Source organism: Amphibalanus amphitrite, unplaced genomic scaffold, assembly GCF_019059575.1.
Source record: "Amphibalanus amphitrite isolate SeventyFive unplaced genomic scaffold, NRLGWU_Aamphi_draft 000169F_arrow, whole genome shotgun sequence".
Taxonomy (NCBI): domain Eukaryota; kingdom Metazoa; phylum Arthropoda; class Thecostraca; order Balanomorpha; family Balanidae; genus Amphibalanus; species Amphibalanus amphitrite.
This window is the reverse complement of record NW_024881664.1, coordinates 882,784-909,895: the sequence shown is the minus strand read 5'-3', so window position 1 is coordinate 909,895 and position 27,112 is coordinate 882,784. Positions and strand designations below refer to the sequence as shown.

Sequence of the window (27,112 nt, the reverse complement as noted above, 5' to 3'; positions counted from 1 at the left end):
AATAAGCTGTTTCTTATCCAATTAACATTCATTCACGGTGGACGCTTATATTCGTCTGAGCACACCAGCTTTCAAATTCCTCAAAGGCAACCGAGAATCATATCAAAGTCGCCCAAAGTAACCGGACCTTACCGGCGACTTGTGAGTTATGAGCCACAGTCATGCACACACCAGTTATTGGCGCCCTCTGAAGTGCTGAATGATGACGAAATTTGTAATCCTTCATTTCCGGCCCATGAGACACTTTTGTGTAATCACGAGTGTATGTGCCCACCCACGTTTTACTTCCATAATCCCCACAAAGACTCCCGCCCTCACCACTGTTACAAATGGTTTTGCAATTACACATGACTCAAGGCACGATGATTACCTACGCAATACTACCTACCACTTAGCTCTTTATCTCACATGCTTCTATGACTCACATATGACTCGGTACGCACACACGATCATGAAATCAGCATCCCCAAATAGAAAACCTTAAGCTCATATGACCACCCAGTGCACCATTGATCACATAAGTTTCTGTACTCACACATGACTCGGAGTGCGGTGGGCTTGCTGGTGCTCTCGCCCTCCGTGTTGACCGCGTGACACCGGTACGACCCTGCCTGGCGACGTGTGACGTTCTGCAACACCAGGCTGGTGCTGCTGACGATGACACCCCGCTTCTTGTCCATCACCACCTCCTCGCCCTGTCGGCCGCGAAAGTTAGTGTCATATGCCATCAAAGATAATCGACATGGTCATGACGACTTCAGAATGTCGCAAACATAGTCGACATGATCATGACAAGATCATGTTGTCAATAAAACAGCTGACATGAGAAATGACGTGAGCTCCCGATCCGCCAACCTAAACAATTTACGGGAGGTAAATAGTACAGACATTGTCGGAAGCCGTTATCATATTATGGAAGGGCCCGAGTACCGTGACTTTATATCGTTTGTGCGTCCACAGAGCGGATAGCCTCTGCGGAATCGCTTCACGGCCGGCAGTGTAACCAAGCCGTCACCATTTTTCGGTTCGGTTACCCTCCCAGCAGGGTTTGTGTGCTCTGAACGCGGCACCGTCCACCGCAAAACAGTACGGCAGTGGACACCCGTGGCGCGTTCAAACACCATCAGCGGCTAATCAAACAGTCCGCGGCGCCGCGCGGTGGTCGAAGGGGATAATTTCCACGGCACATCGGTCAGTGGCGCGACTGACCGACTGTGATGTTCGGCCAGCTGCCGCAGGAGGTTTGATGACCACTGGTCAGAGGTCAGTGACCAGCAGTGAATTGGTCTGGGCAGTGCTGAGTCAGCTTACTCAGAGCCGGGGCATGGGGTGACTAAGACATTATTGCAGCCATTCTCAGCCCATGCCTTTCAGCCCATAAAGCCAGTCACTCTCCTCCACTAGCTTAATCTGTATTCTACCCAAAATATTTTAATTTTGTTTGGTTTTATTCACTTTTCCTGGTCTACTCGTAATGCACCAATTATGTCAGTTTACAGGAGAGTTCCTACGCCTTCTCCCACATCTATTCCACCTCCCACCCAATGACAGCTGGCATGCATCTTACCCCATCCATCCAACCTTTCACCCTATCCATCTACCTATCTCTCCCCAAATCCACCCTGTGACTTCTCATCTTACCCACCTCGCCTCTCAGCCAGTCCACGCCGCCTCTCACCTTACCCACCCCACCTCTCACCTTACCCACCCCGCCTCTCACTCAATCCAGCCCGTCTCTCACCCAATCCACCCCGCCTCTCACCCAATCCACCCCGCCTCTCACCCAATCCACCCCGCCTCTCACCCAATCCACCCCGCCTCTCACCTCATGTAGCCAGGTGACTCGGCTCGGCGGCGGGTTGGACCGAACCTCACAGTCGAAGAACACATCCATCCCCTCGCGCACATCATCGGCGCTGATCATAGGGCTCAGACGGAGGGCGACCTTCGGCGGGACTGCGCGAGAGAGGTCATGTGGGGTCAGCGACGGGTCAAAGAGGGGTCAGTGGAAGGTCATGTAGGGTCAATGTGGGGTCAACTCGATATTGTGTGACAGAGTCATGAAGGGTTCAATACTCTAATGAGCGGTCGAGGGTCAGGTCAAAAGAAGGGTGACCTTACCAGCGAAGTAATCCATTTTGGAGACATCTATGTATGGATCTGGATGTAAAAACAAATACAGTGATGATTCCGAATATCATCGGAGTGAATGCTTTCTACGCACACAATATCGATGAAATGTAAGAAATGACTGTTTTCTAACATTAGATCCCTCAGGTATAACGTTTCTTGAATCTTATCTGCAACAGGGAAAGCATTGCGCCACTTTCGACGCGGATGGAAATGCATTTGTGAGATGATTCAACCGCGCAGGAGCGCTGCAGTTGCGTTGCGTGTGTACTCTCGGCTTTTTCAACGTTCGCAGAAAAGGTAACACACACAGTTTCTCTGTAACCTCGACGCACTTGGTCTAATTGTCTGCGAGTGTCTGCAGTAAACTGAAATCCCCAGAGCTGAAACTCACACGCGCCTGTTTCGAAAAACAAGAAAACACTTATGGAGCTTCTCGCGGCAGGCGAGCGCACTACACCTAATGCAATGAAACTTGAATATGCATTACGGATGCACATTCAACAATAGTTTGATGGCTTTGTGCTACATTACTTTGCATATCTCTATGTTCCATTTGTTTTTGCTACCTGAGGACATTGGAATATTTTATACGATATGTCTCTTTGTCAGTTCCGTGACTCAGCTTGTCCAGACAGCACAGCCGTTTTTTTCATCAATTAATTTTTATTCTTTTACGTGTCATCACTCACTAAACCTGTTTTCGATGGAGCAGTCACTCAAGAGAGAGCTAACTTCGGGCTCATGTCAATGCTCTGATAAAATACATTAGACATTTTGCTTGCAATCTTTGAAAAACCCATACTTTATTTTTTTTTGTGAACAACGTACTTAATAGTTTCTCTTCTGCCATAACTTGAGCCAAGTGCCACGGGACACTTTTTCATTCAGGTGTGACCACTTGTTATTCACTTTAACCCGGACAAAAACACGCTAGTAAAAACATGAGATGGCCTGCTGAGTAGTGTTGTTGCGGAGTCCACCTCCCTCCTCTCTCCTCTCCGGCCTCCGACACCGCCGTGCGCGCGTGCGGCGGTCTCAGCTGGGCCGGACAGCCGCAGTGGCGGAGCCGCCGCCCGCCGTTCTCCGAAGACGCCACCATGCATGATACTCATTACATTTGCAAAGGCGGACGCGGCGCATTAACCGAGTCGGCTTTGCGCCAGTTCAGTATTGATCCTGGGTTCCGTGGCGGTGCCCCCCCCCCCCCCCCCGGTACCCCGGCGCATGGGGCGGGGGCGGGCCGCCGGGCGAGACACACGAACTCGCTGACACCTACATATCAGGGGAAGGTTACGTGTGCCGTGATGCGTTTATGCCACCATTTGCAAGGCGTGGTGCACACTGAACGAGGAGTATTCATTCGAGTGGCGATGCTTAGTGAATGCTCAGAAACGCCTACCAATTCACGAGATGGTTATGTTGCCAATCAACCATGCACACGGAAGGTAAACAATGTGCAAACACTTCGCTGGATACAAAACAAGACGTTGCCTAGTGCCTACAGTTGCTTGCCTTTCCTCGGCTTTCTATCGCCACGTCCCCGCATCCTTGACAACGATCGACAAGGTCAACTGTGCTTGATGACGCTCTGAAGTCTGCACCATCCCAGGGCCACCTCATCATCTAGCACATCAACGGGATCCCTGCATGACGCTGTTACCATGAACGAACATTCCTCCAACTAGTCCAGAAAGTTGTGTCACCGGTTCCAAAGTCCCCACCGACTGGCAAAATGATCACCTTCGACCAACGGGAGGTCGTTTATTGAGGGAACTTTTCTCCTATCTTCTGGCACACCTATGGTGATACTTTTGCAGTTTCCACAACTTTGTGCTTCCTTGTCACCCAGACATTCCTGAGAAACAACTCTTTCGATCATGGCATTCTGTCGGAAGCTGGACTGGAACACCCATACCTGCAGTGCATATTCTTCTCTGCTCATTGCAGTTCAGCTGTTCCAATATGCGAACATCACCACTGCTCAAGTGGCCACCTCGTCTTTGCCGCCCCTAGTTAAGTCATCCCTCCCTGCAAGCACAGTTGAGTCGCCACCCCACTCCACGTCGCCCAAGCGCCAGTGCCCTCCTTCTCAATCACCCCAGTCCGAGCCACTTACATCTGATGTTGAGTCGGCGACTATCCTCGATGAATTTGGACCGGTCCATTTTCGGGTTGTGGGCACGGCAGGAGAGCGTCTTGCCCTGGTCGCCCAGATCCGGGCGGAGGTGGATGGTGCTGATGCTGGTCCCTCGGTCCGCCGACTCCTGTGGATAGTCACCAGGTCACCACTCACCAGGTCATGAGGTCACCAGGTCATCAGGTCATCGAGTCATCGAGATACTAAGTGACTAGGCTGTCTGGTCACCTTGCCATCTCGCCACGAGACACTGGCCACTGGCCACTAGATTTAGTATAGGTCATCTGGTCGCCAAATCAGCGACAAGGTCTCCAGACGAATTACATGTCAGTGGAAGACCACTTACCAGGCAAACAAGTCAGTGAATCATGCTGCTGCTGCTAGGATACAAGATCACATAGTGACCAAGGTTTTAGATTGCTAAGACATCAAAGTGGCATGCTATGAGGCCATCGGAAGTTAGCATGTTGCAAGTCTACAGGGGGAGGCTGCCCACGTTTGCTCCCGAATTTTAAAAGTTTTGACATTTCGTAACATTTCCAGAGGAAAACTTGTAAATTTGTGTTACATCTTGTGTGGGCGGGATAACAAATTTATCATACTGGCGATCACAGACATGAATTATTGATCAGCATGTAACAGTCAATAAATAATGAAGCCCGGAATATGTAGTCAAATCGTAGAAAATGGCTCCACTGGCATGGTAATTCGTTTCTTTTTGATGATTTGGGAACAATCGCATCCGCTGTCTCGTCCCTATAATTCAATCAGCGGCTTGCAAAAGGGTGACAACATTTGACATGCTACGCCTCAGCAACATTTCAAGCCTCACAGATCAAAGCGGTTTGCTACCGGGAGCTTCCCGCGAATCGCCAGATCAGACGTCTGTCAGAGGGTCACTGGGGTCGGCGACACCTGCTTCGGGCGCCTCCGCTCCCAGCAAAGGTCAGTGGGGCGCCGAGCAGTTCCTCCCGGGGGCGCCGCGGGGCGCCGCGGGGCGCCGGGGCGCGTCTGACGGCGCCCGCGGGAGGACGCTGCTGAGGCCGGGCCGCAGAACGGTCGGCTAACAGGCCCCGCGGCGCTACTGGCCGCTGCCGCCGACTGGATGGGCATCTCGTGACCCGCGGAGGGCCACGGGAGCGGGCTGAGTATTGCTGTGAGGGTCGTTTGTCATCGACATTGACGATGAGTGCATGCTGGAGCATAATTTCGATGCAGACTTGCTGCCGGTGACGCTTAGTTGATGTGGCCAGCTCAAGACTTACGTTATATATCAGCGCATGATATGCACAGTGCACAGTTCAATGCTCATACGCATCTTCAGACTCTTCATTTCTTAACCCGCGCCCCAGTGGCGGTCTCGGCCAACTTCGCCCTAGTGAGGGGGGGGGGGCATATGTTACCACCCACCTCTAACTCAAAAACTAAGAGGGCTAGAAAGACGCGGTAAAAAGCAGTCGATAGCTCTCAATACGTATGTTTGAAAGTATTTCGGTCATTTTTCACCTTAGGGCAATATTGGGGTCACCAGAGGTCATCAAAGGTCAAAATTTGCCAATTGTCATTATATTTTTCAGAAAACATGCCGCTATCTCAGGAACTATGGTAGCTAGAAAAACGCATGGAAAAGCAATCGATAGCTTTTGAACTCTTCTTTTGAAAAGGTCATTATCAATATTGTCCTCAGGTCAACGGTTTAGCCTCCAGAGGGCAAAAACTCCAAAAATAGCTGTTTTTACGAAAAGTGTTTTTCGACAATAACTTTCGACTACAAAAAGCCACGACATTTCTATTGCCAGAATCGTGTTCCCCTCACCGAGACGCGTCGAATGAACTATAATTTGACCTTGAAAGGTCAACTTAAAAATTTGACCTCAGGTCAAGGTCATGACCTGACCGGAAAAGGTCATGTTGCATATCAGTCGATGCGTCTCAACAAGACAAACACAATGAGACCATCCCCAGCGTTCTATCTCTTTCCAATCGCGAGTGATTGGCAACAAACTGTTTGTAGCCTCAAATGACCTCGGCTGACCTTTCTAGAGGCTATCAGCAAAAATGACACCTTGGTCATCACGAGTGGACTAAATCATTGTGATTCTGAAATATTTGGACTGTTCCTATGCGTACACACGGATCTAGAGGCATTTTCATTTTTCTCCATTGACTTGTAATGGAAAGGTCATGCCACTGACCTGACCTTAGGTCACGGATATAAAAAATCCGAGATATACAAATTGTAGGCTTCCATAACAGCATGCAATTCCACCAAGTTTAAAACCTTTCTGACAAACACTGCAGGCTGAACATGATTGCAAACTTTTTTAAGGCTTGGTCAGTTAACTTGACCTGGTGACCTGACCTGACATGACCTGGGGTCAAAAATTTCACACATTGTCCAAAATTGATGTACCAAAAGCTACCCCAAGCGGCGCGGCGCTACGCGCCGCGGTTTTTTATTCACACGCGAAAAACGCGACAGGGTGGTAACATATGCCCCCCCCACACTGGGGCGAAGGTTAATAAGATTCAATATTTTTACTGCAGCAGCATTCCAGAGGACGAAGAAAGCACAGGAACGTACACAAATAAGTATAAAATAGACAAACAATAAATACTACTTAAATAATTTCGTTTTAGCCATAAATAAAGGTGAATAATCGGCAATCATTCAGATATCCGTACAGGGATTGTAACAGAGCAGCCAGTTTGCGGTCGGTGTAACACCCCAACACCGCCAACCCGCCGGAAACGGGTAACGTTTCCTCGACTGCCGGCGCCGACCGGCACCCGGTCGCGGCCCGCTTCCTGTGATTCATAATTCAGGCCGGCGCCCTGATGAGTTCCCGCTTAGCACGCCAGTCGTCTGTAGAACACGACGGACATGGCGGGCGTGTCCGGTACCGCCCGAACATACGAGGAGTGAGTGTAAGCCTCCTCCTGACCTGGGCTCAACCGTGTGGGGGTGGAACCGGATGTAGATGAGACATGGGGATCAGAATTTAGAACCGATTCACTGAATGAAAACGTAGAAAAACTTCAGGTGATATGCAACTCACTGATAGACGATATTCTACCTCTTGGTAGAACACCTCTTGGTAAGTAGCTGACGATAGTCCGTCATCTGCTTTTCACATGCTGACAAGTTGAAGTTGACAATCAGCATCCCCCGGTGCCGAACCCAGTACTCACATGTTGCTTGCCGTTGGGCAGTGCCGCGTTGTTGAGATACCATGTGAGCGTGGCTGCCGGTCGGGAGCCCGACGAACGGCATACGTACTCGTACTGTTTGCCGGCGGACAGAGGACCGTCCTCTCCCTGCAGTCGCACCCTCAGAGGCCGGACTGGAATGACGGACAGACGGGTCGGGTCACTGAAGGGATGCTGTAGGGGAGGGTATCAGGGGAGAAAGCAGATACCGGGGAGGTTACCCAAGGGGCGGCAGATACGAGGAGGTTTCTGGGGGATACTACAACGGAAGAGGTTACCCAGGGGACAGCAGACGACGAAGTTATCCAAGGAAATGGTGAACAGCGGGGAGTTTCCTGGGCGATCAAGGAGACAGAATGGCAAACAAGGGGAGGATTTATTTAAGAAAGTGCTGAAGCTGGCTGAGAATTGAGATACAGATGGAACCCATACATTTTCATTAGTGGAATTAAACAAATTAATTAAGGAAAATCAATACAAGAGGCAACATTTGTGTTAACCGATAGCAAGGTGTAAGAGATTCATAGAAAAAAATCAGCGAATAGGTAGTCTGAAGCTAAGAGAGTTTTGAGCCCCGCGGTTCAAAGAACCCAATAAACAAATGCTAAACTACATGGTTCAGTTGAAAGACACTGCCCTTTGGTAGGACTGTCTCATACAAAAAAAAAGTAATTTCACTTGTGCATCAATAATGCATCTATGTATGTGATTCCACTAGTGTGTCATGTTGACGATGCGCTACGCTCAGAAAATCAGCATCGCCATTTTTATTGCTGTTGTCAATTTTCTCCGGAACACACTCCAACACTACTTAGCCGAGGTTTGAAAAGAACACCATCTCGATTGGCAAAAACGAGCAATGGAAAACTCGCAGAAGATCGAATTTCCTGGCGGTCTGAGGCAGCTGCTGATGGAGAAATGTTTGCAGCTAGGGTGGAGCGTTATTTGGCCCAACCGTAGCCTAAAGTTGGCTCTCGGTCGGCGATCGATCTAAACAATCACGAACGATGCAAGTCTTTCCTTCTGACTGGCGTCGCACAAAGAAAGTGGCAGGTTAGGTGGAAAGCCTTTTTCAACACTCACTCCGGTATTAAATGGAAAAGCAATCTGTTGCAAACGAGAACGGTGAATAGATGAAGAAATGATACCGGTATTGGGCTTGAAATATTTACTTCAGTCCGTTCTCTATATTTTGAGAGCGCGTTGGGTCTAAAGGTCCAATTTCAAGTGATAGTCTCCACTTTGATCAAAGCCAGCAATAAATCCCGGCTGAATATGCATGGAAACGCATCACACACAGGGCTCGACGATGAATGGGCCAATCGACAGTAGCAGAAATTGAGCGCCGACCTGCGCAAAGTTCAACACTCGGCACCGGCCTCGGCGACCGGCGTGCGTTTTCAGCAGAGATGGCCGATACGTGGAGGCTGCAGGCTGCGTCTGGCTGCCTTTGTTTGGTGCAAGAGTGAGGTTAATTCAGGTAATAGGTGCTGATGTTTGTAGGGCTGCTCATAGAAAATGGTAATCGATAAGACAACGCAATGGCTGAGTTAAATAATCACACCTTTGGTTCGTGAGTTCAGCTATCGATATACAACAAACATTCTACAAAAAGTTTTCGGGCAAAGTAACACCGGTGTCATCACCAATGCGTCCGTTACGGACGCTTGAATTCACTAAGGCTGGTATGGAGGACTCCCAAGCGTTTAAATTAATGAAAATTTGAAAACAAAGACAGCCTTCATACTTTCAAGTTTCAACCAGGAACACGAATTATTTAAAAATCTAATGATGGCGTTAATTATTGATAAGTCTTTTTCGTTTCATCACGTATCGCAGACCAGTGGCCATCCTGAGCGTGCCCATTTATGGTTTTACTAGGTTTTCATGGCAATAACGACGCCGTTAGACTGGTACGTAGCGTGACACCGCATGGCCTGGACTGTCGCCAACTGGGCGCCTCCTTTTCAGCGCCGCAGTTTCGCCGAAGGATATTATGGACCGTAATGGGAGACACATTGTCTCGAGCTCAAAGACGAGATTTAATTGGCGTCGTTTGACATAGTTTGTTCCTCTTTCAAACGCCGGTCAGACTGGATATATGGCTGTTTATTGCCTACAATGGCCGGAAATCGGAGAAAACCAGTGGCAGATTAAACACAGATGTCGGGCTAATGGCGACGGGCAGAGAGAAAATCCGAACTATTGAGGGAGAGAAAGTGGGTTTCTATTGACGTTCTAAAAAAGGTTTTCGCAGGACAGAAGGCGATAATTTTAGATTTAGTACGAACAGGAAACATACAATACATCAAAATTGATCAACATTTTATTCAAGAGGCATATCCCGGTGGAAGCTTAGGGCGCAGTAGATCATAAATGCATTTTTCAAAACAAATGAATAAACGAATATATGTAAAAACTAAAGATGGGTGTATTACCTCAATGCTGGAATCACATTTGGTTCCTGGCAAATAACATCATAGACTGATAGCTCGAATCAATAACGCGTCCATCATCCTAATACCCTGACCTTAAGTCTCATGAATGACGGAATGAATGGCAGTGATGCCTGTGGACGGGTGTCCTTGGGAGTGTGATATTCGCCAGCCATTCGCCGATGTTCCGCGAACCCGTGTCCAACTGGTGTTTGCCCATGTCGCTATTATAGTCGGCGACACGGTCGTCCTTGCGACAGCCCATTGCATCGCACGCCCACACCGTCCAGTGCGCGTCACCTTTTGGCGGCTGCACGCTATTGCTATCATATTTCTTCCTAGGGAAGTCTTCATTTGATGCTCGGAGAACCACCCTTCCTGCCTTATTCACTCTTCCTGTGCCACGTAATAAAGTCCTGCCTTAATCATAATTAATAATTCCTGTGCGTAATTCCTGCCTTATCAAAAAGAAGGAAACGGCATTCGGTGCCACGTAATAAAGTCTGTCTTGATTTTGAGCAGAGAAGTAACATGGGTTTTGACGGTGAGACAAGGCCACTACTGAGTACTGTGACTATTATTTTTCTTGTGGAATGTTCGCGTATGCTTTGCTTTTTTATTCTGTTCGCTGTTGTAATCAATGATTTGAAAGACTTTAACCCTATTAGTGGCAGGGGGGTTGTTTTTATCCACCCCTCAGGTTTTTTCGGGAATATCTCCGAAACCACTGAAGCTACGATGCTGAAATTTTCTGACTTTTCCTAAAACTAAATTGGGCACATTCCCTGAAAATTTCAAGTTCATAACTTTACCAGGGGCGGCTCCAGAGCACTGGGAATTGGGGGGTCCTATTCGTGAAACGAGTCATTTGGGCGAAGATCACGATGCTGCACCAGTTTTACGCAGTGGCGGATCCAGGATTTTCACTGGGGAGGGGCTGCAGGTCATAATTGGGCGCCACGCCCCGGATGGGCGCCATAGTCGCATCGTATTGGCGCTGAAATATTGGCGCCCAGTGGCCCTGACAAGAGGCGCCCAGGATCAGTATGTACAGTGACACCACACGATTGGAAATATCGGTGCGGAGCGTACTGAAACGACGTTATTCGACTGATTTTTGCATCCTAGTCCTAGTATGCGGCACTCCGATGAGTTGCAAATTGAAAATTGGCGCCACTGCGCCTTCGGCGCAGTGGCGCCAGTTTTCCTTGGGTGGGGGCTGCCAGCCCCCGCAGCCCCCCCCCCCTGGATCCGCCACTGGTTTAACGAACAGTGAATGAAAGGTATCATGTGATAGCATATACAGTTATTGTGCATCCTCTTTTGACACGTTTTTGCTATAATAGGCGGATCCAGGCGTCCAAAAAGGGGGTTATGTTTTACCTCCCAACATAGGTGCCCTGACACCGCCTATGCATGACCAATACAATTGTAGTCGTTCTCTCATAAGAAAATTGTAACATAACAAGACCATTACCACCCTTTTTAGAAACAGTACCAACAAAAACCTTATTTACTATACTTTTTGTGTACCCCCAATCTCAATGATCTGTATCCGCCTATGATTTTTGAAAATGCATATTTTTAGGATCCATGTGAATTCCTGGTTCATTCTCTATCGATCGGCAAAAGTTGCGTTAGGATTCGTTCAGAAACCTGGCCGTGATAAACAGTCTAAAATGTATCTGCAATTTGCCCGTTTTTACCCCCCTCTACCCCCCCCCCCCCCCTATTGACATTTTTTAATTTTTATTTTTTAGAAATGTAGATCACGTTGAGCGAAATCGAATGCCGTTTGAATTTTGAAAATCGGCCCGTTAGATCTCGAGATATCAAAGGGGGTCGTAAACAGCCCCCCCCCCTGCCACTAATAGGGGTAGCCAGGAGCCTGCCACTAATAGGGTTAAGCCACATTTTAGAATAAACAGTACCTTTAGTACAAAAAGTGAAAATATGTTAACATATTTGACAAATAAAATATATTCAGATGGCATTGGGTTTTAAAATAACTGACAGTCTCATTACCTGACAAAAATCGCGTCTAAACAATCGCTGAATAAAACATGTTACGGATTGAGTATGCTCGTAGATAAAATTTACGACCTGGAACCTTTGTAAACCCCAAGACAGGCAGCGCAACACTTTCCTTGGCTTTGCGTGGAACATTCTAAACGCTAATCCAAAACCCCAGTTAGAAGACCAGGCAATTACCAGGGACCAGGTGGCGCTTACTTACTACATGGGTACTGCACTACGAGCGACAGCGCCGCGAGCCTCCCACGGTATCTATTTCAGTCCCCGCTCTAAAAGTCGACCAACGGCCCAGCTGGAAGGGTTTATACGACCCGGTCCGCGTGCAATCATCATCGACTACACCCCTGCATAGTGGCTTAGCGACCCTTGCCCCATCAAAGGCCAGGAAACGAGCTTACGACGCCTCTCCAATGACGCTGTTGAAAGATGTTCGATTTCCACAGGTCGGAGAGCAACGGGTGAAGTTCGGCACCGATGGGGTAACTCCCCGTATCCGGCGGCGGCCCGAGGCCCGCTCTGCTCACATCGTCTCTGAGGGGACAGCGCGGTGGGCGGTAATATCTCGGGACCAGCCGGTCGGAGACAGGCCAGCTGCCCAGACGTGAGCGACATTTGGATTTCGTTTCAGCATTCGTCGATCACCAGAATGGGCTGCTGTTATTAGAGAGGCGAGAACTTTTGTCTCATCGAGGACGGAAAGTGTGCAATTTGGGAGACATTTTGTGGACCGGTGATGATACTTCTTTCACTGTCATGGCAAAAATACTGAGTGTTACCCGTCCATCTTGTTGGTTGCACTATGTACACATGAGAATGAGCTTTGCATTTATTAAATGCATTTATCATAATGAAATAAGCATTTTCTTTTAAAGAAACACATAACAAACCCTAATCTTGGCATTGCTCCTACGGCGGCTGAAACAATCCAGAGCGAACTTACGAATATCTGGACTTAATATCGGCCTTTGCTAATGCACAACTTGACGCAGAACCTCAATCAAACCACTAACTTTCGCACACGCTAGCCATTTCTAATTCGACCACGGCCGCCTCGACTCCCGCACACAGCCAAATCGGCCTCCCAAGCTTTGAATACCAAGCTGATTCAATTTTCTGCGAATTAGGTCCCGGAGACACGCTGTCAGCCGAAGTGCGTGTGTCTCGCAGGTGCCCGAGTACCGCGCGGTGCGCACCTCGGCCACACCCGGCGCTGGGCCGCTCAGCTGAGACAGAACGCAGACGAACAGTCCTTGGGCGGCTGAAACTCAGCTGGGCTGAGACACCACCTCGGTCACCAGACGGCGCCGAAATGGTGCCGCAGTCGAAACTTGGTGACTGAGGCGACAGCTGCACTGAAACTTGGTAGCTGAAATGCAATTGATGAAGCGTAGCGATGAAAATGGCATCGTGGGCTTAATTTTGGCTGTTGAAGTCTCGTGAACGAACGCAGAGGGAAATGACACTCTGTCACGGTCCATGGCTGAAACGCCACGTATGAAGCTCAACTGGAAGGCGCTGGGGCTCGGAGACTGGCGGTGGTCGGGAGGTGCTCCATTTCAGCGGGAACGCCGCCGGATCGCTCGGAATTCCGATCGAGTCTCTCGGCAGCTGGCCCCGATTTACAGAACGGCGTCCGGGCTCGGGCCGGCCAGAACGGCCGCCGACTGCAGACGGAGAGTCGGCAGGGCCAGCCGCCCAGCCGGATATGCAGCCCGCAGTCACCGTCACAGTCGCAGGCAGTGACCGAGGCGCCAGCGGTCTTTATATTGGTGGCGATAACCGGAGAGGTATGCGGGCGACTGTGGTCAAATAAGGTGAATTTGGCTCATGGCAGCATGATAGTTGCATTTATTTCTTGCTTACTTGTATGTGAATGATTGAACAAGCGGCGGATTTACACTTGTCACAATGAAGCACTTTGTTTTGGATCACGGACTGTGCACTGCAACCTCACATAATCGTAACTTCGCCAACGAATGCAACACGAGAATTCCACCAAAAGTTTTTCCAGCCACTGTTGGACGTTGATAGTGAATGCTTCTTCATCAGCTTCCGTCCTTTGCATTCCTGGGCAGAAACAGACTGAGACTCTGTTTGTTCGGCTTCTCAGAGGCTTTGTCCGACTCCAGTAGAAATCGATTGGCTGCGCGGACTTCTCCGCTGACTGTGCTCTCAAATGAGCAGCACAATACAACTGAATAGTTAATAACCCGGCCACCGCATCCCAGACTCGGCCCGCCAGTATAACTCAAACAAAACGACTGGGGCTCTGCGGAATATTACCTGTGACTGTCGTCTGAGAAAGGCCTCAGCTCGGAGAGAGCGGCGGCACGCCCGGACCAGAATGGAAGAGACAATCTTGGAATTAAATCGGAGCTCAAAGAAATGGAATATACAAATACACAGACAACCGGTAACCGGATTTATTCTGGAGAAAGACTATGCCGCTCGCTGAATTATCTGAATGCTGAAATACTGGGTCATAACTGTCGGCCATAGTGGCAGCACGCGAGTGAGATATGAACGTCCAGATATCATCATGGCGAAACGAATTTACATGAGGAAACTGGGCCATGAGAAAATTGTGAACAGTTCACGTAAGACATGCTTTTATAATGATAAGACAACTGCTTCAGCACAAAATTTCCAAATTTTGTAGCTTTTCAGATTCTGTAGTGGCCGATGCAGTTTTTTTTTTTTAAAGAAGAATCGAATCAATTATGAATCCGTTATCAAACAATATGTGTTTCTTTAGCGCCTTTTATAAACCAATATGCTTTTCATATGCATATATCCACAACCACAGATAACAGTAGTACTCCTGTTATCTGTGCCACAACGAAAATAGTTATTTGCCAAAGTATTTTTATTTTACACAACAACTATCTTTCTGCTGCGAAGTTTTTTTTTTTGTCGAAAACAACTCAATCAAACAGTGGATATAAATAATGTTACTCTCCAGCCTCCATCCTTACTGGATCGCTCATACACAGCACACGAACAGCAGTCTCGAGGGTCCAGGTACGCACGCTGATTGGTCGTTGCCGGCGCCGTCAAATCTGCAGTATCGGCTCCGCGGAACTGGCGAGCCGCTCCGGCGATCGATCGAGGAGAGCAGCTCCGGCTCAGGCGGCCACGCGCAATTAAACAGCCGGCTAACGCCAAACGAACACAATCAGAGCGCCCGGGGCGGCGGCTAATCGGCGGAGCCGCCGAGCCGCAATCGGCGACCGGCCGCTGCGCCGACCCGGGCGCCGCCAACGGGTTATATGGCGCATCGCCGGCCGGAAGGCCACATAAAGTTGTTTTGTTCGGCTGTGCGTCACTGTCGTGTTGACGCGCACAGGCTACAGACAGCCAATCAAAACTGGTGTGGGCGCTGTCAACGGGCTGCTGCGTGTCCCCGGGAGCTGTGAAGGCGTCGGTGGCGCGGCGGAGACGCAGAGCGGCGCGTCAGTATTGTCACATCTCGGTGCGACATAGCTCACAGCTTACATCGCAGCTCACAGCTTACAGCTCTGCTCACAGTTCAGCTCACAGCTCACATTTCACAGCTCATAGCTCACAGCTCACAGCTCAGCTTACAGCTCACATCTCACAGCTCACTGCTCACAGCTCACAGGTCACAGCTCAGCTCTCAGCTCAGCTCCCAGCTCAGCTCTCAGCTCAGCTCCCAGCTCCCAGCTCACAAGTTACAGCTCAGAAAGACCTCAGCTCGGCTCATATCATCTCCTGAGCATGTCTCATCGACATCGATCCCACCGTTTAGATGCCGACACCGTGCCGGCCTTGATAAATCCCAGCCCGGTGATTGGTCCGGTGAGCAGGTGCATTAGCTGACGGCGAGTACGGAGCTCCTATAACGTAGGGCGGTGAGCTACCGGGGGGGGGGGATAGGAGGGCGGTGGAGGGGTGACACGTGCCGTCTGATGGACCTGAGGGGGCCCACCGGACGTCGGGCAGCCGACAGACCTCGAATGGGACTCTCACTCTGAGTTTCAGAAGTTTGGTTTTCAGAAGTGGGAAAGTTTCCAGTGTGTCGCTGGAGAGATCTGAGAGGAGGATGTGGGTGAAAAGGCGGGTGTGTGACAAACGGACTGGCACAGACGCGCTGAAACCAGCCGAGATAATCAACTAGTACCATCAATGTTCAACAAGCTAGAGTGCTGCTTCCTTGCAGGTTGCAGTTACGTTTATAACATTGAAGTTGATGAGGAAGCAAGTAAATTTTGCAATTGATTTCATGCATCGTCAATGGTCATGATTATAATGAAAATGTATAAAATTATCGTGTGTGAAGCATCGTTCCATATTTGGTTACAATTTGAGACGAATAAGATGAAAAATGAAAGTAATTGCACGCAAATTTAGGCATGAAAACAAGCGAATCATTACGTCTTTCATTTATGAACTTTCTGATCTCCTATTCCACTCTGATACTTTGACGTTAGTTACCTAATTAAATAATCTCAAAATGATCAAACAAAGACTTGCTCCTACGCACGAGTTCACAACAATTGATGATGCAGCATTGCCCAACTTTGTCTCGTGGAGCATCATGCATACCATTGCATAGCTATATGGCACCCTAATAATCTTTGTATTTATATCTGGATCGAATCAGAGTCATGCGCTATTATTTCTCAGCACGCAATCTTGCGGCATGCTCACGCGTGCTGCCAGCAATAAGCCACAATCGACTGTATTGGACAAACACAAAGTAATAGGTTGAATAACGGGTAATTCTTTTTGTGTGATTGTATACAACAAATGAGGTCCAATTTATTTTAGCAAACAACGAACAGGAGAGCTATTTGTTGCTCAATATCGCGATGACAGATTGGTGTGCTGACGTGTTGTGTCCAGAACGAAAAGCCTGCAAGCATGGCCACTCAGCGCGCTATTTTCCCGAAGGCACGCCGGCCGTAGGCCTGCTATGCGCTACAGCTCGAAATCGGTACGCAGCCTGTTCCGCCGAGCACGCGTGCATTGCGGTGCAGTCTACCACTGCAGAATGTTACGACGGCACTCCCGCCGCGCAAGCCACACTGCAGGCGAGCACAGCGTTTCACTATGCAGTCATGAGTGATGTCACCGTGTGTTATGAATTCCTATGACATGAATGTTCGCAAGAGGCTCATCCATAAAACTTGTTTATGGGTTTCGAAATATTTAAGCAATAACAATAGCACATCCCCATAACAATAGAAAAACAATCCTCAACGCTTCCTTACTTTCAAGTGATACACGCACCCAACAGATGTCCACTTTCCAACTGAAGCCAGCTTCACTGCTCACCAGCGGCTATTGCCATCCTGTTCCGTACAATACATCCCCGTATTTCTACGGGCTCGACAGCCGCAAGCCCGTGCGTGTCGCGTGAGTCACCAAATAAGCTCCCCGGAGAAAACTCATAGATCACGACCGGGGGAGGTATCGCGTGCCGGCGAAGCGTCCGCGGTCACACCTGTCCGTGCTTCTATCCTCAGGATACTGAAATCCTTCTCCTCCACGCCACAAACCCCTTCCGGGCTGGGCAGGCAACTTTATCTCATGCGGGCTGCTCCCTTGGAGCGGCACCGCTGCTCCTGAGGGAGCGCACCCCGTAGCCGGGTGCAGTGAGTGCTTTGGGGCTGGGTGGCCTGTCCTCTGGACGGGCTCAGCCCCGGCGACTCACTAGGGTGCCTGCCCAGACCAATGTCTCCCCCTAATTCCTATCATCCTTCCGGCTCTGCAATGGTCTTGTCGACCGAAAGGGCCTAACCCAACAAAACAAACAAACAAACGTCCGCGGAGAGACCGGCCGGGCGCCTCCGCGCCCCGATAATCCGGTCCTAATCCCCTCAGCTCTCACCATTATGAGAGATGGCTGCGGTGGGCGGATGGCCGCCGAGCCCGGCCGAGGCTCTGCAGATGGAGGGTGTCCCCGGGACCGCCTGGCCACGACGAATGGCGACTGGGCTGCGGTCAATGGCCCGCAGGCGTGACGATGTGTGCTCGCTCGTGCAAGTGCGGTGTACACGGGGTAACGAGACGTGTCATTGAGAAGATCCTGAGAAATGGGTATCTTTTCTAAAGCGCCACTGCGGAGCGATACGAAAGAGATAGCGAGTAATCAGATCGTCAGTGACGGTTTTTTTGTAAATAAATATCAAATGTTTGAAAGCACGTGGTGACAGATCCAGATCCCATGCTAGACTGGATTTGTTGCACAGTCAATGAAGCATTTGCAGTCCAATCGTAAACTTCCGGGGTGTTGAGATAATTAAGATGTCAAGGTTTAGCGTGTCCACATAGGCGGACACAATCTTTCCAACTCACTGAGTGCATCTCGCTTCGCTTGCTTCTACCAACCACAGACCATCCCCGTCAGGGGTCACGTATATTTATTGTGCGCGAGTGACTCGAACCCTGCAGCTCTCATTACCGCATGAGTCTAGCGCTCTACCAACTGAGCGATAAGATAGATCAACATTTGGTGCAGCTTGCGCAGCATTCGAAAATTGTCAACTCGCATCGGTGAAATATTGAATTGTTTCGTACAGAATGAGCCTGAGAGCTCTAGCCTGTCATGACGTCATCAAGGCAAGATACGTTTTCATTGAAGTTATCAGTAGCTGAGAATGAAATACTTAACAGTAAAGTCCCTATTATATGCATTTTGGAAGAAACAAACAATGGCCTAGGAGCACACAAGTCTCCAACCGCTATCGCTGGTAACTATACATCATTATGCATGCCTTTAAAAAGTAATGCTAAACATCAATCCTAATTCACCGAGTCAGCTATTTATCCCGATCAGGTTATTCTCACCATCCTTGGCTTCCAGAAATCGTTCGACTGTTCTACCTAATCTCCATTAGGGCATGCAATATTTCCTCATTCTGTTCACTGATGCATCACCGTGTTGTCTGTGAGCAATCTCCGCGGTAGCAGCGTGTGGCAGCTCTGTCTTTATTTCGCCGGATCATTAGTTCCCATATATTACGTCACCAGGCTCCGGCACACGTGGGGAGCGGCTGCATCATTTACCTGGCGCCGGTCGGTACGCTTTGCAGACAGTGGAGGTGTATCCATTTACATAAAACTGTCCGCATAGCATAGTCCATCACTTCTGTTTATCCCAGATCGGTATCGTCTTTTATTCTGGTCAATATAAAACACGCCTGCCTTTGTCTTGTCAGTGCTGCTCATCTACGTGTGTTGGTGTGCCTTTTTTACATTCATACGCATCTGCACAATGCCAGGGTGGACACTGAGCCGTCAAAACTCCAGTGATCACCGGTGGCGGGCGCGGGTGGCGGCGGAGGCAGGCAGAGCTGCGGACCCTGCCACACACACCTGGTGGCACCGGCCGCCACCACCGCCGCCACCGCCGCCACCGCCGCCGCCGCCACTCCAGCGAATCGATAGGGCGCCGGTTCCGGACGAGCCGAGCGCCTTGGTGTGGCGCCGGCGGCGACGGCGGCGGGCTGCGCTCGGCGGTACCGCCCCCAGGTGCCGCCGCCACCGCCGCCGCCGCCGCCGCTGACGCCGCTGACGCCGCCGCACGCCAGTCACGCGCCGCGGACAGACCGACATTGGTGAGACTGTGGAGGCAGATTGACACGTGTGTCGACGGCTGGCGGCCCGCTCTGACTACTGAGCTCGTCAGGGGAGGGGGCGCGGGAGGCGGGCGTCGCTCCACTGAGCGTGACGAGCTTCTAATCGCCTGGGGCCGCCGCAGTAATATGACGCAACAGATGGTGGTCTCGGTCTGGCCGCCGCCCCCGCTGGAGCAAATTTCGCCCGGATAGTGTTGAGCTCAGACGGCTCTGCCCTCAGTTTGGTCGAGCGATCTCACCCAAGTGAGGAGCGATGTCGCAATTCACAGCGCAGTTCACTGATTCGCGGCGGCGACAGTGGCCGTGGCGGACGTCTCTCGGCGCGGCGGGGTGGCAGACGTCCCTAACGTCCGCCAACGTCCACTGACGTCCGGTCACGTCCGGTCACGTCCAGAGAAATTGCCCGGTGTCGGCTGGGCGGGCCGAATCACAGCGGTTCGGCCGGGCGGACAGGCGAGACCAAATGATACCGCCGCTCCACCGCATCGTGATTGGGCCGCCTTTGCCGGTGGATGGTTACCCACAATGGCGGATTTATTATTGCAGGGCTGGCGTTTTGAACGGCGACACGACCTGCTTTAGAAGGATGGCGATAGATTTTTCTTGGTGAAATAAAATTATGAAATAAATCTCTCGGACGAGAAAGGCAATATCAAAACGGCAGCACATTTACGATAAATCACATCAATCGAAGGAAAGGATATTGTATACTAATTACACGCCGTTTGATTTACACGGCCATGTTAGCTCCGATATTCCCAGAAGAGCAGCGCGTTCCGCGGTCCTAGAATCGCAGCTGTCTGCTGCGCTCTATAGTTGCTCGTTTGTATGCGTTCCACAGCTCGAGCAAGGCGTCAGCCGGGCGGACCGCACCAGGTTAACCGCGTCGCCAGCTCATGCAAATGCAAATTGCAACACCCTGGCTATTCATGGATAGTCGTGTACAGCCTGCGATAACAAAGTGGACTAACAAGCACACCAACCCGGGGCCTTGCTCGGCTCCCGGCGACTCGAGCTGGTGAAGAGATATGCCGGGATCCAGGGCTGCTTTATACACAGATACTACGTGTAAGTATAAGCTTCAAGCCACACAGTACGCTGGTTGGAAAATTTGATTGTCTGCCTGTCCATGTGTGCCCAAATATTTCTGCCTTTTCAGAATACATTTTTACTTTTATTTCTATTCTTCACATCTTTTTTTGTGAATTGGACCAATCATTCACCAAAACAAGAAAAACCACGTGAATTGGAATAGACTGCGAAAGACTTCACCACTGGTAAGTCTGACTCTGAATGCGCAGTCATTATTTTGCCGTTTCGACGGACGTTCGTGCCGTGTTTGCTCTGCACTAATCGCAGGAAACACCTGATCATTCAGCATAAACCTGTCATTCCACGGCCTCAGCTATGGACGGTATCAATTAGGAAAGTTTGTAATGAGGGGTGTGGGGAGCCCTAACGGCCTCGTCGCTCATGACACCGCCAAACGAAACGAACGACGAGACAACATTTGATTACTGGTTGGGTTATAACTGAAAACTAGCCCTCACCGGGATAGTTTTCTACAACCGCTAGATCTGATAGACTTCATAAATTACGAGTCACAAACATTGACAAACCGTGTCTTGAAAATACTAAATAAAAGAGATACTGAATAAATGTCTGAAGATTCTGACAAGTGTAATGATTATGTGTAATGTACCGGACAAATGCAGCTCTCTCACTTGAAAGAGGCAACGAATGCAGAAATAAGGCTAATAATACCATGTTTAGTGTGCCGCCATTAACTTCAATTAAATGAATCACGTTTCTCGGAGATTTTCACCGCAAGATCAAAAGCGGACAGATGTCGTGGGCCGCTGCCCGCACTGTACTCGTAAGTACATACGCGGTGCCGTTTCTGAGAAACAGACTGAACTACTCAGCCTGCACTTCCTGGTTGGGCTAACTTGGGAAACAGATGTAGGAATATTAGTGTAGGTACTGACTTTGACGGAGGCCTGCTAACCTCCTTTGTTGTTCTACATTTGAGCTTATTTTAAACGCATTACGCTAATAAGTACGTGGAATTACTACGTTGCATGAGCAACACAAAACCACTTTGAAAAACGGCATCGAAATCTTTCAAATTGAAGAAACGTCAGAATGCATGATGAAGCATCACATGATCTTCCATTGTTCTCCAGAAAAGCATTTCAATGACCAATTCATAAAATACGAACTATGAGCATGGTTGTGCAAGCATGCCTACAGTATGTATCAAGTTTCCTTTGCAATATCAAATTACGATCCCCCAAAAGTCTGATATATCTCCTCAGCATATTCTCCAATCTTCCGGCTCAACTTCCGACTAGTCATTGATGGTGCTAAGATCGTTATACAAATGAAACAGCCTGCGATCCTGAGAAAGTTTCTTCGCCAATCCGACACCCAATTAGATCTCATATCAATCCAAATCACTTCATTAAGGGTCAAATTACATCCGCCGGAGCGGCTTTAATTCGATGCGAATGAGTTTGGTCGTCCAGCGCTGCCAGCCGGGATGGCATTAGTACGCCGGCAGAGTAAGTCTCCGAATCCAGACGTAAGCCGGCGAGCCCCGGAGGCGCGCGTAATAAGGACCCGCGCTGCAGACGCGCAGGATTCCAAAACGGATATTGAGCTCCGCCTGCATTGATATCAGTAGGACCGGTTGCATGCTTTTTGTCAACAGCCGGCCTACCATATCCCCGAAATGGTTATTGAGAATGTTTCGGCCAGTATTTGACAAACATCGTTTGTACGAGGATGCGGTAGGCGAAATTGCAAGAAGCGAACAAGGTTTACCCCGTGTGTTACGCAACAGTTCATGTTTTATGAGCAAGGGACATCCGTTGGGAACCAGAATTGTACAGGTCACCGCTAAAGTAATGTGGGGTTCTACTGTGATCGAACAAAACATAGCGCCATTCCTTGACGGTAAGATATATCGTCAAAAGCGAGGATCGCACAGCTTCGTATTTCAGATTGACAACTTTCTCTAATGTGTCACCATTCTACCTGCCACAGCATGCTCGTTATCATCGAAAAACTGAAATATCGAGCCCCTTGGAGCACCCCGGAGTCATGTTTCTGTGACCGCCACTGAACACAGAGTTGTAAGCCTACGCGCGTGCGTACTACGCAATAGTAAGGAGTCATTGCTGGACCCTCCAGTAGAGAGTAGCCCTGCCATTGATGATCCGGACACCAGCATCGGCCGATAGGAGCTGCTCTCTGACAGGCGAGGAGGGGGAGGGTCTGAGGTGGCGGGGGGGGGGGTTGACCGCGGGGCTACTGGCCGGTGCAGTGGGAGGGGTGGGTGGAGGTAGGGTGACAGGGACACCAGCCTCAGGGCAACAGTGAGCTTTGACCCGAGGCGTGCGAGAGCGATGCCCGATGCCATTTTGTGAAGCAGCCAGCGTGTCACGGATTCACGTGGGAGCTTTGACTGAAGTTCTATCAAGGCTACAGTTTTGAAGATATAAAAAACAGCATTTGAGAGAAGATGTTCGTAATGAGCAGTTGTAACTTACTACAATATCAGATTTACCATTTAATTTAAAATATTTGAATGAATTGATGTTTTGCATAACAATAGCCGATCAGAATACGTTAAATTTTAACCACCTGTATAGTCTAATTCTGTAAAATATTTGTGCATTGGCTTCGGTTGTCCGCCAAACTTTTTTGTTCATTGAGTGCCTCATCGACATGACCTGTATTACAAGATTTACGCTGTAGCAAAATCCTACGCTAGCTGTATGAGCAGAAATGCTGTATGACAAAGGCACGGGCGCCCGACAACTGGGTCGAGGCAGGTGGAGGCCGGCCAGAGGTCATGCTCGTATCAATCACCCTTGACCCCGTCCACCGCCCCCGGCGGATACTCAACAGTGCGCTCATTGGCTCATTGGTTTGTCTCAGTGAGCGCCAATCACAGTCAGCTCAGTGCGCGTGCTGCGTGTGAAATCACAACGAAGCACGATACCGCCATAACCCTATACTTGGAACAGGCCTTCTGGACGGCGTTGCCAGTTAATAAGGTGGGGGGAGAAATTCGACATACAAATAAGTTTCTAAAATAAAATGGTCAGTGGATGAATAGCATAACATTTCTTTCAACGTTCACTCGTTTTCATAAAAAAAAGACGAAGAGAAGAAATAACGTTGAAGCATATGACTATTAGGCGAGCCAATGCTTTTTTTAAATTTATATTTATGGAAGGGTGCAATGTAATTGCAGTCACACTTGTATTTTTTTAGCGATTGCAATTTGAATTGATCATTCCGTACACGGTCTGAAGCTATCGGGATAAATAATTGAAATACCTGGGTGAATTGCGCCACCCATGTGCCGATGAGTTTGAATTTTTCCGCTTTGCGAAAAAAACAACTGTTTTGCAAGAAAGACGGCTTCCGTTGACCAAACGTTTATTGTCATCTCAAAGGGCGGCGACCACCTCCCCGTCCCTCCTCGACCCCTCCCCTTTATTTACACGACGGAGTCCCGTCCCTCACCGCCGACTGGTCACGTGATTGGCCTCGCCCGAGGCCCAGCCGACTGATCCGGAGCGCGGTAGGCGTCATGCCATGCTGCTTTAATCACTCACCACATCGCGGCTACTGTTCAGAGAGCCGTGACACCAGAAACGTCGTGGCGGAGCGGTTAAGCGTTAGGCTATGGATCGCGGGTTCGGTCCGCGCCGGGGTTGTCCGTTTTCCACAGACTGGTTCTGGCCGGCTCAGGCGAGATGGATATATCTTTTGAGGTTATGACCTCACGAGCACTATGAATACAATCGACATTCGTTGACTCTTGTTCGGTCATAAGATATTAGCCGATTATATGTTTGTGTATGGAAATATTTCTTCTAATTCGCAAAAAGTAGCCGACTCACTTTATCATCATATCGTCACTTGACGTCATTGCACTGGCAAGTGAGTTGCTAGAAATGTGACCTCGTCAGAACCATTTTGCAGGTTGTTAAAAGGACAGACAAGTCCATTGGCTGCGGTGACTATGCAGCCTGCCCTGACCATGTAAACGGCATTGTGACTAGTTCAGCCACGAACACATTCCGCATTTTCCTAGAAAGAACTATCGGCACGCTCGGTGCCGCGGAGGGTATGCCAACCTAACAGACCCGCACTGCCCAGCGCTCCGCTAGCCCGGAGGCGGTTGGCGAGGCTGACCCCACTGACCTCGCTCCGCGACCAGACTCTCGGTCACTCACGCCACAACCGAGAGGCGCCAGCCTCGACGCAGGAGCATCTGGCGCCATTCATGCTGCCTCCGAACACGGTGATTGGTTTGCTGCAGAGTCACGTGGTTGGGGCATCAGTGGCGTAATCAGGAATTTAGTTACCAATCTCACCAACAGATGGCTCTGACCGACGATTTTTAAATACGGAGTGATCTAAAGGTAGGTGACATAATACGAGCTTACAGCTGCAATGATGATGGCACGTGTAGGCTACATTCCAAGTTTCATGATAATCTGACAAATGGTTCCCAAGATACAGATGCAAACTCTAACCACTACGGATACCCCACATTACTTCAGCGGTGACCTGTACATACTCATTGGGAAGCGTTGAGCTGGCGGCGCGACTTCTTATGGGTACGCCACTTGCCGAGCATTCATGAGCATCGAGCAATGAGCACTCGTCCCACCCCTCCCCTCCCCGCGGCACTCACAGTAGACGTCCAGGGTGACGGTGCCGGCGCTGGGCTCGGTGCTGTTGCTGTTCTCGGCGCTGCAGGTGACGTTGGTGCGCAGGTCAGCACGGCGCACCTCCGGCAGCACCAGTTCGCTCATCACGCTGGTGCCGCGAGCCACCGCGGTGCCGGCCGTCACCACCACACCAGACACGTTCTGCACCAGCCAGCTGATGCGCGGCCGAGGGTAGCCTGAGGTAGAGGTCAGGTCAGGTCAGGCCAGAGGAAAGCAGGAGCGTTGTTGTGAAGATTAAAACCCAGGGAGAATGCTTCTTGATCTTATTTAATGAAATGAAGATTAAAAGTCGGGGAAACTACCTTTGATGATCTTAGCAGATCTGCTTTCAGGTCTTCCACTCTACAGTTATTTGAGCCTTCTAATACCGTCGTCTCTTTAACTTTGCTCGGCTCAGTTTCTCTCTTCCCTTCTCCTCCACTTTACTCTGACTTTTCACGACATCAAGTTTATGCATTCATCAGGCATCTTCAAAGGAATTCAATATTATAAATTTACAAACTGTGACGCGTTCAAAGACGAAACGCACTTCTGAACGCACTTTTCATACATTCATCAAACTACGCTACGGCGAGCAAACAACGCCGCACACAAGGAAAATGGCTCGAAAATGCACCTGCGGGGACTCGTCTTCGCGGCGAGCCTTACCTTCCTTCACCTCACAGGACAGCCAGAGACGTTCACCCTCCGTTAGCGCCTGCTGACTGTTGTTGGCGAGGATGTGGCCGGTACTGTTCCGAATAATCGGAGCCGAGGGTGGCACTGAAATCAACAGTGACACAGACTGTCAGTGATGACCAGACACAACTCATCTGCCAGTTCAAATGCAATTAGTGCCCTCATCCGTGATGCCGGTTGAGGACTTCAACTTTGGGAGGCGCCGTCCCGTCACTTTCCGTGCGTGATGCGGTGACCCCCAGACCGGCGCAGTCCGTAGGCGGACCGTCGCCTCCCGTCTCCGCCACTCGTGTCCCGTCACCTGGCTCTCCGGGCGTCGGTTATTGCCGCTTCGGCCGGTCGACCGTCGCCCGCCGGAACCGAGGGCGTGTGGGCGATCGGTGCCTCAGCCGCCCACGGCCCACTCCACATTACTGACACATCAGTCGCCGTGGAACTGACGTCGCCCCGAGTGACCCTGGCCGACTCATACCGGCGGCGAACGGTTCTGTCAGACGCATCAGGTGCGGTTGAGAAACTTTGATGGAAATGCAGCGGCACAACCTAGCCTGTGGTAGCTCCTGAAGTCTTCTTTGAACGGCAAATAGAAACGTTTGCTTTTGCTTTTGATTACCTTCCCAAGTTTCAGAAGATGTTAACTCAGGTTTGTAAGATACGCTCTTGGAAACGTTTAGTTGAAGTCTGGTAAGTGTGAGTCTATAGAATAACTGTTCTGAGAAAAACATAACCAGAGGGCTTATGTTACTTTCTTTGACCCAGAGCAATTGGATTGTATCAACAGTACGCTGAGGCGTATTGGATCTGTGTCGGATTTTATCAAATAAGGTAGCTTATACAACCTGAACTATTTATCATGTTTTCCTTTCACTTTTTCTAACCTACTTCAACAATAATAACGTGCTCGTCCTTCTAAGCAAAGAACTATAGACGCTACCTATGTGCTAATTTAAAAGGCTAGACAAAGTTTTTTCCCAAAATTATTGACCAAAATTTAGAAACGCATCATTCAATCTCTTCGCAAGTATCCATCCCCACATTTCAAGTCGCCGGCCAGTCACCGCCCAGTCTCCGGTCCCCGGCGGGCGCTACCGTCTCTCCCCTCTCTCTCTCTCGCCTCTCCCTCTC

General features: G+C 49.7%; 1 protein-coding gene across 1 annotated transcript in view; it reads right to left on the bottom strand.

Annotated features, from left to right (window-relative positions):
- The window catches only part of LOC122383641 (hemicentin-2-like), a gene marked incomplete at its 3' end in the record, with an annotated part of 92,804 nt that overhangs the window by 9,659 nt on the left and 56,033 nt on the right, over positions 1–27,112 (bottom strand). Inside the window, exons 4-9 of the mRNA XM_043370281.1 lie at positions 25,958–26,071; positions 25,273–25,485; positions 7,463–7,614; positions 4,250–4,397; positions 1,826–1,956; positions 536–695 (exon numbers count right to left, since the gene is read on the bottom strand). Of these exons, the coding sequence (XP_043226216.1) occupies positions 536–695; positions 1,826–1,956; positions 4,250–4,397; positions 7,463–7,614; positions 25,273–25,485; positions 25,958–26,071 (918 nt within the window). The remainder of the gene's footprint in view (positions 1–535; positions 696–1,825; positions 1,957–4,249; positions 4,398–7,462; positions 7,615–25,272; positions 25,486–25,957; positions 26,072–27,112) is intronic.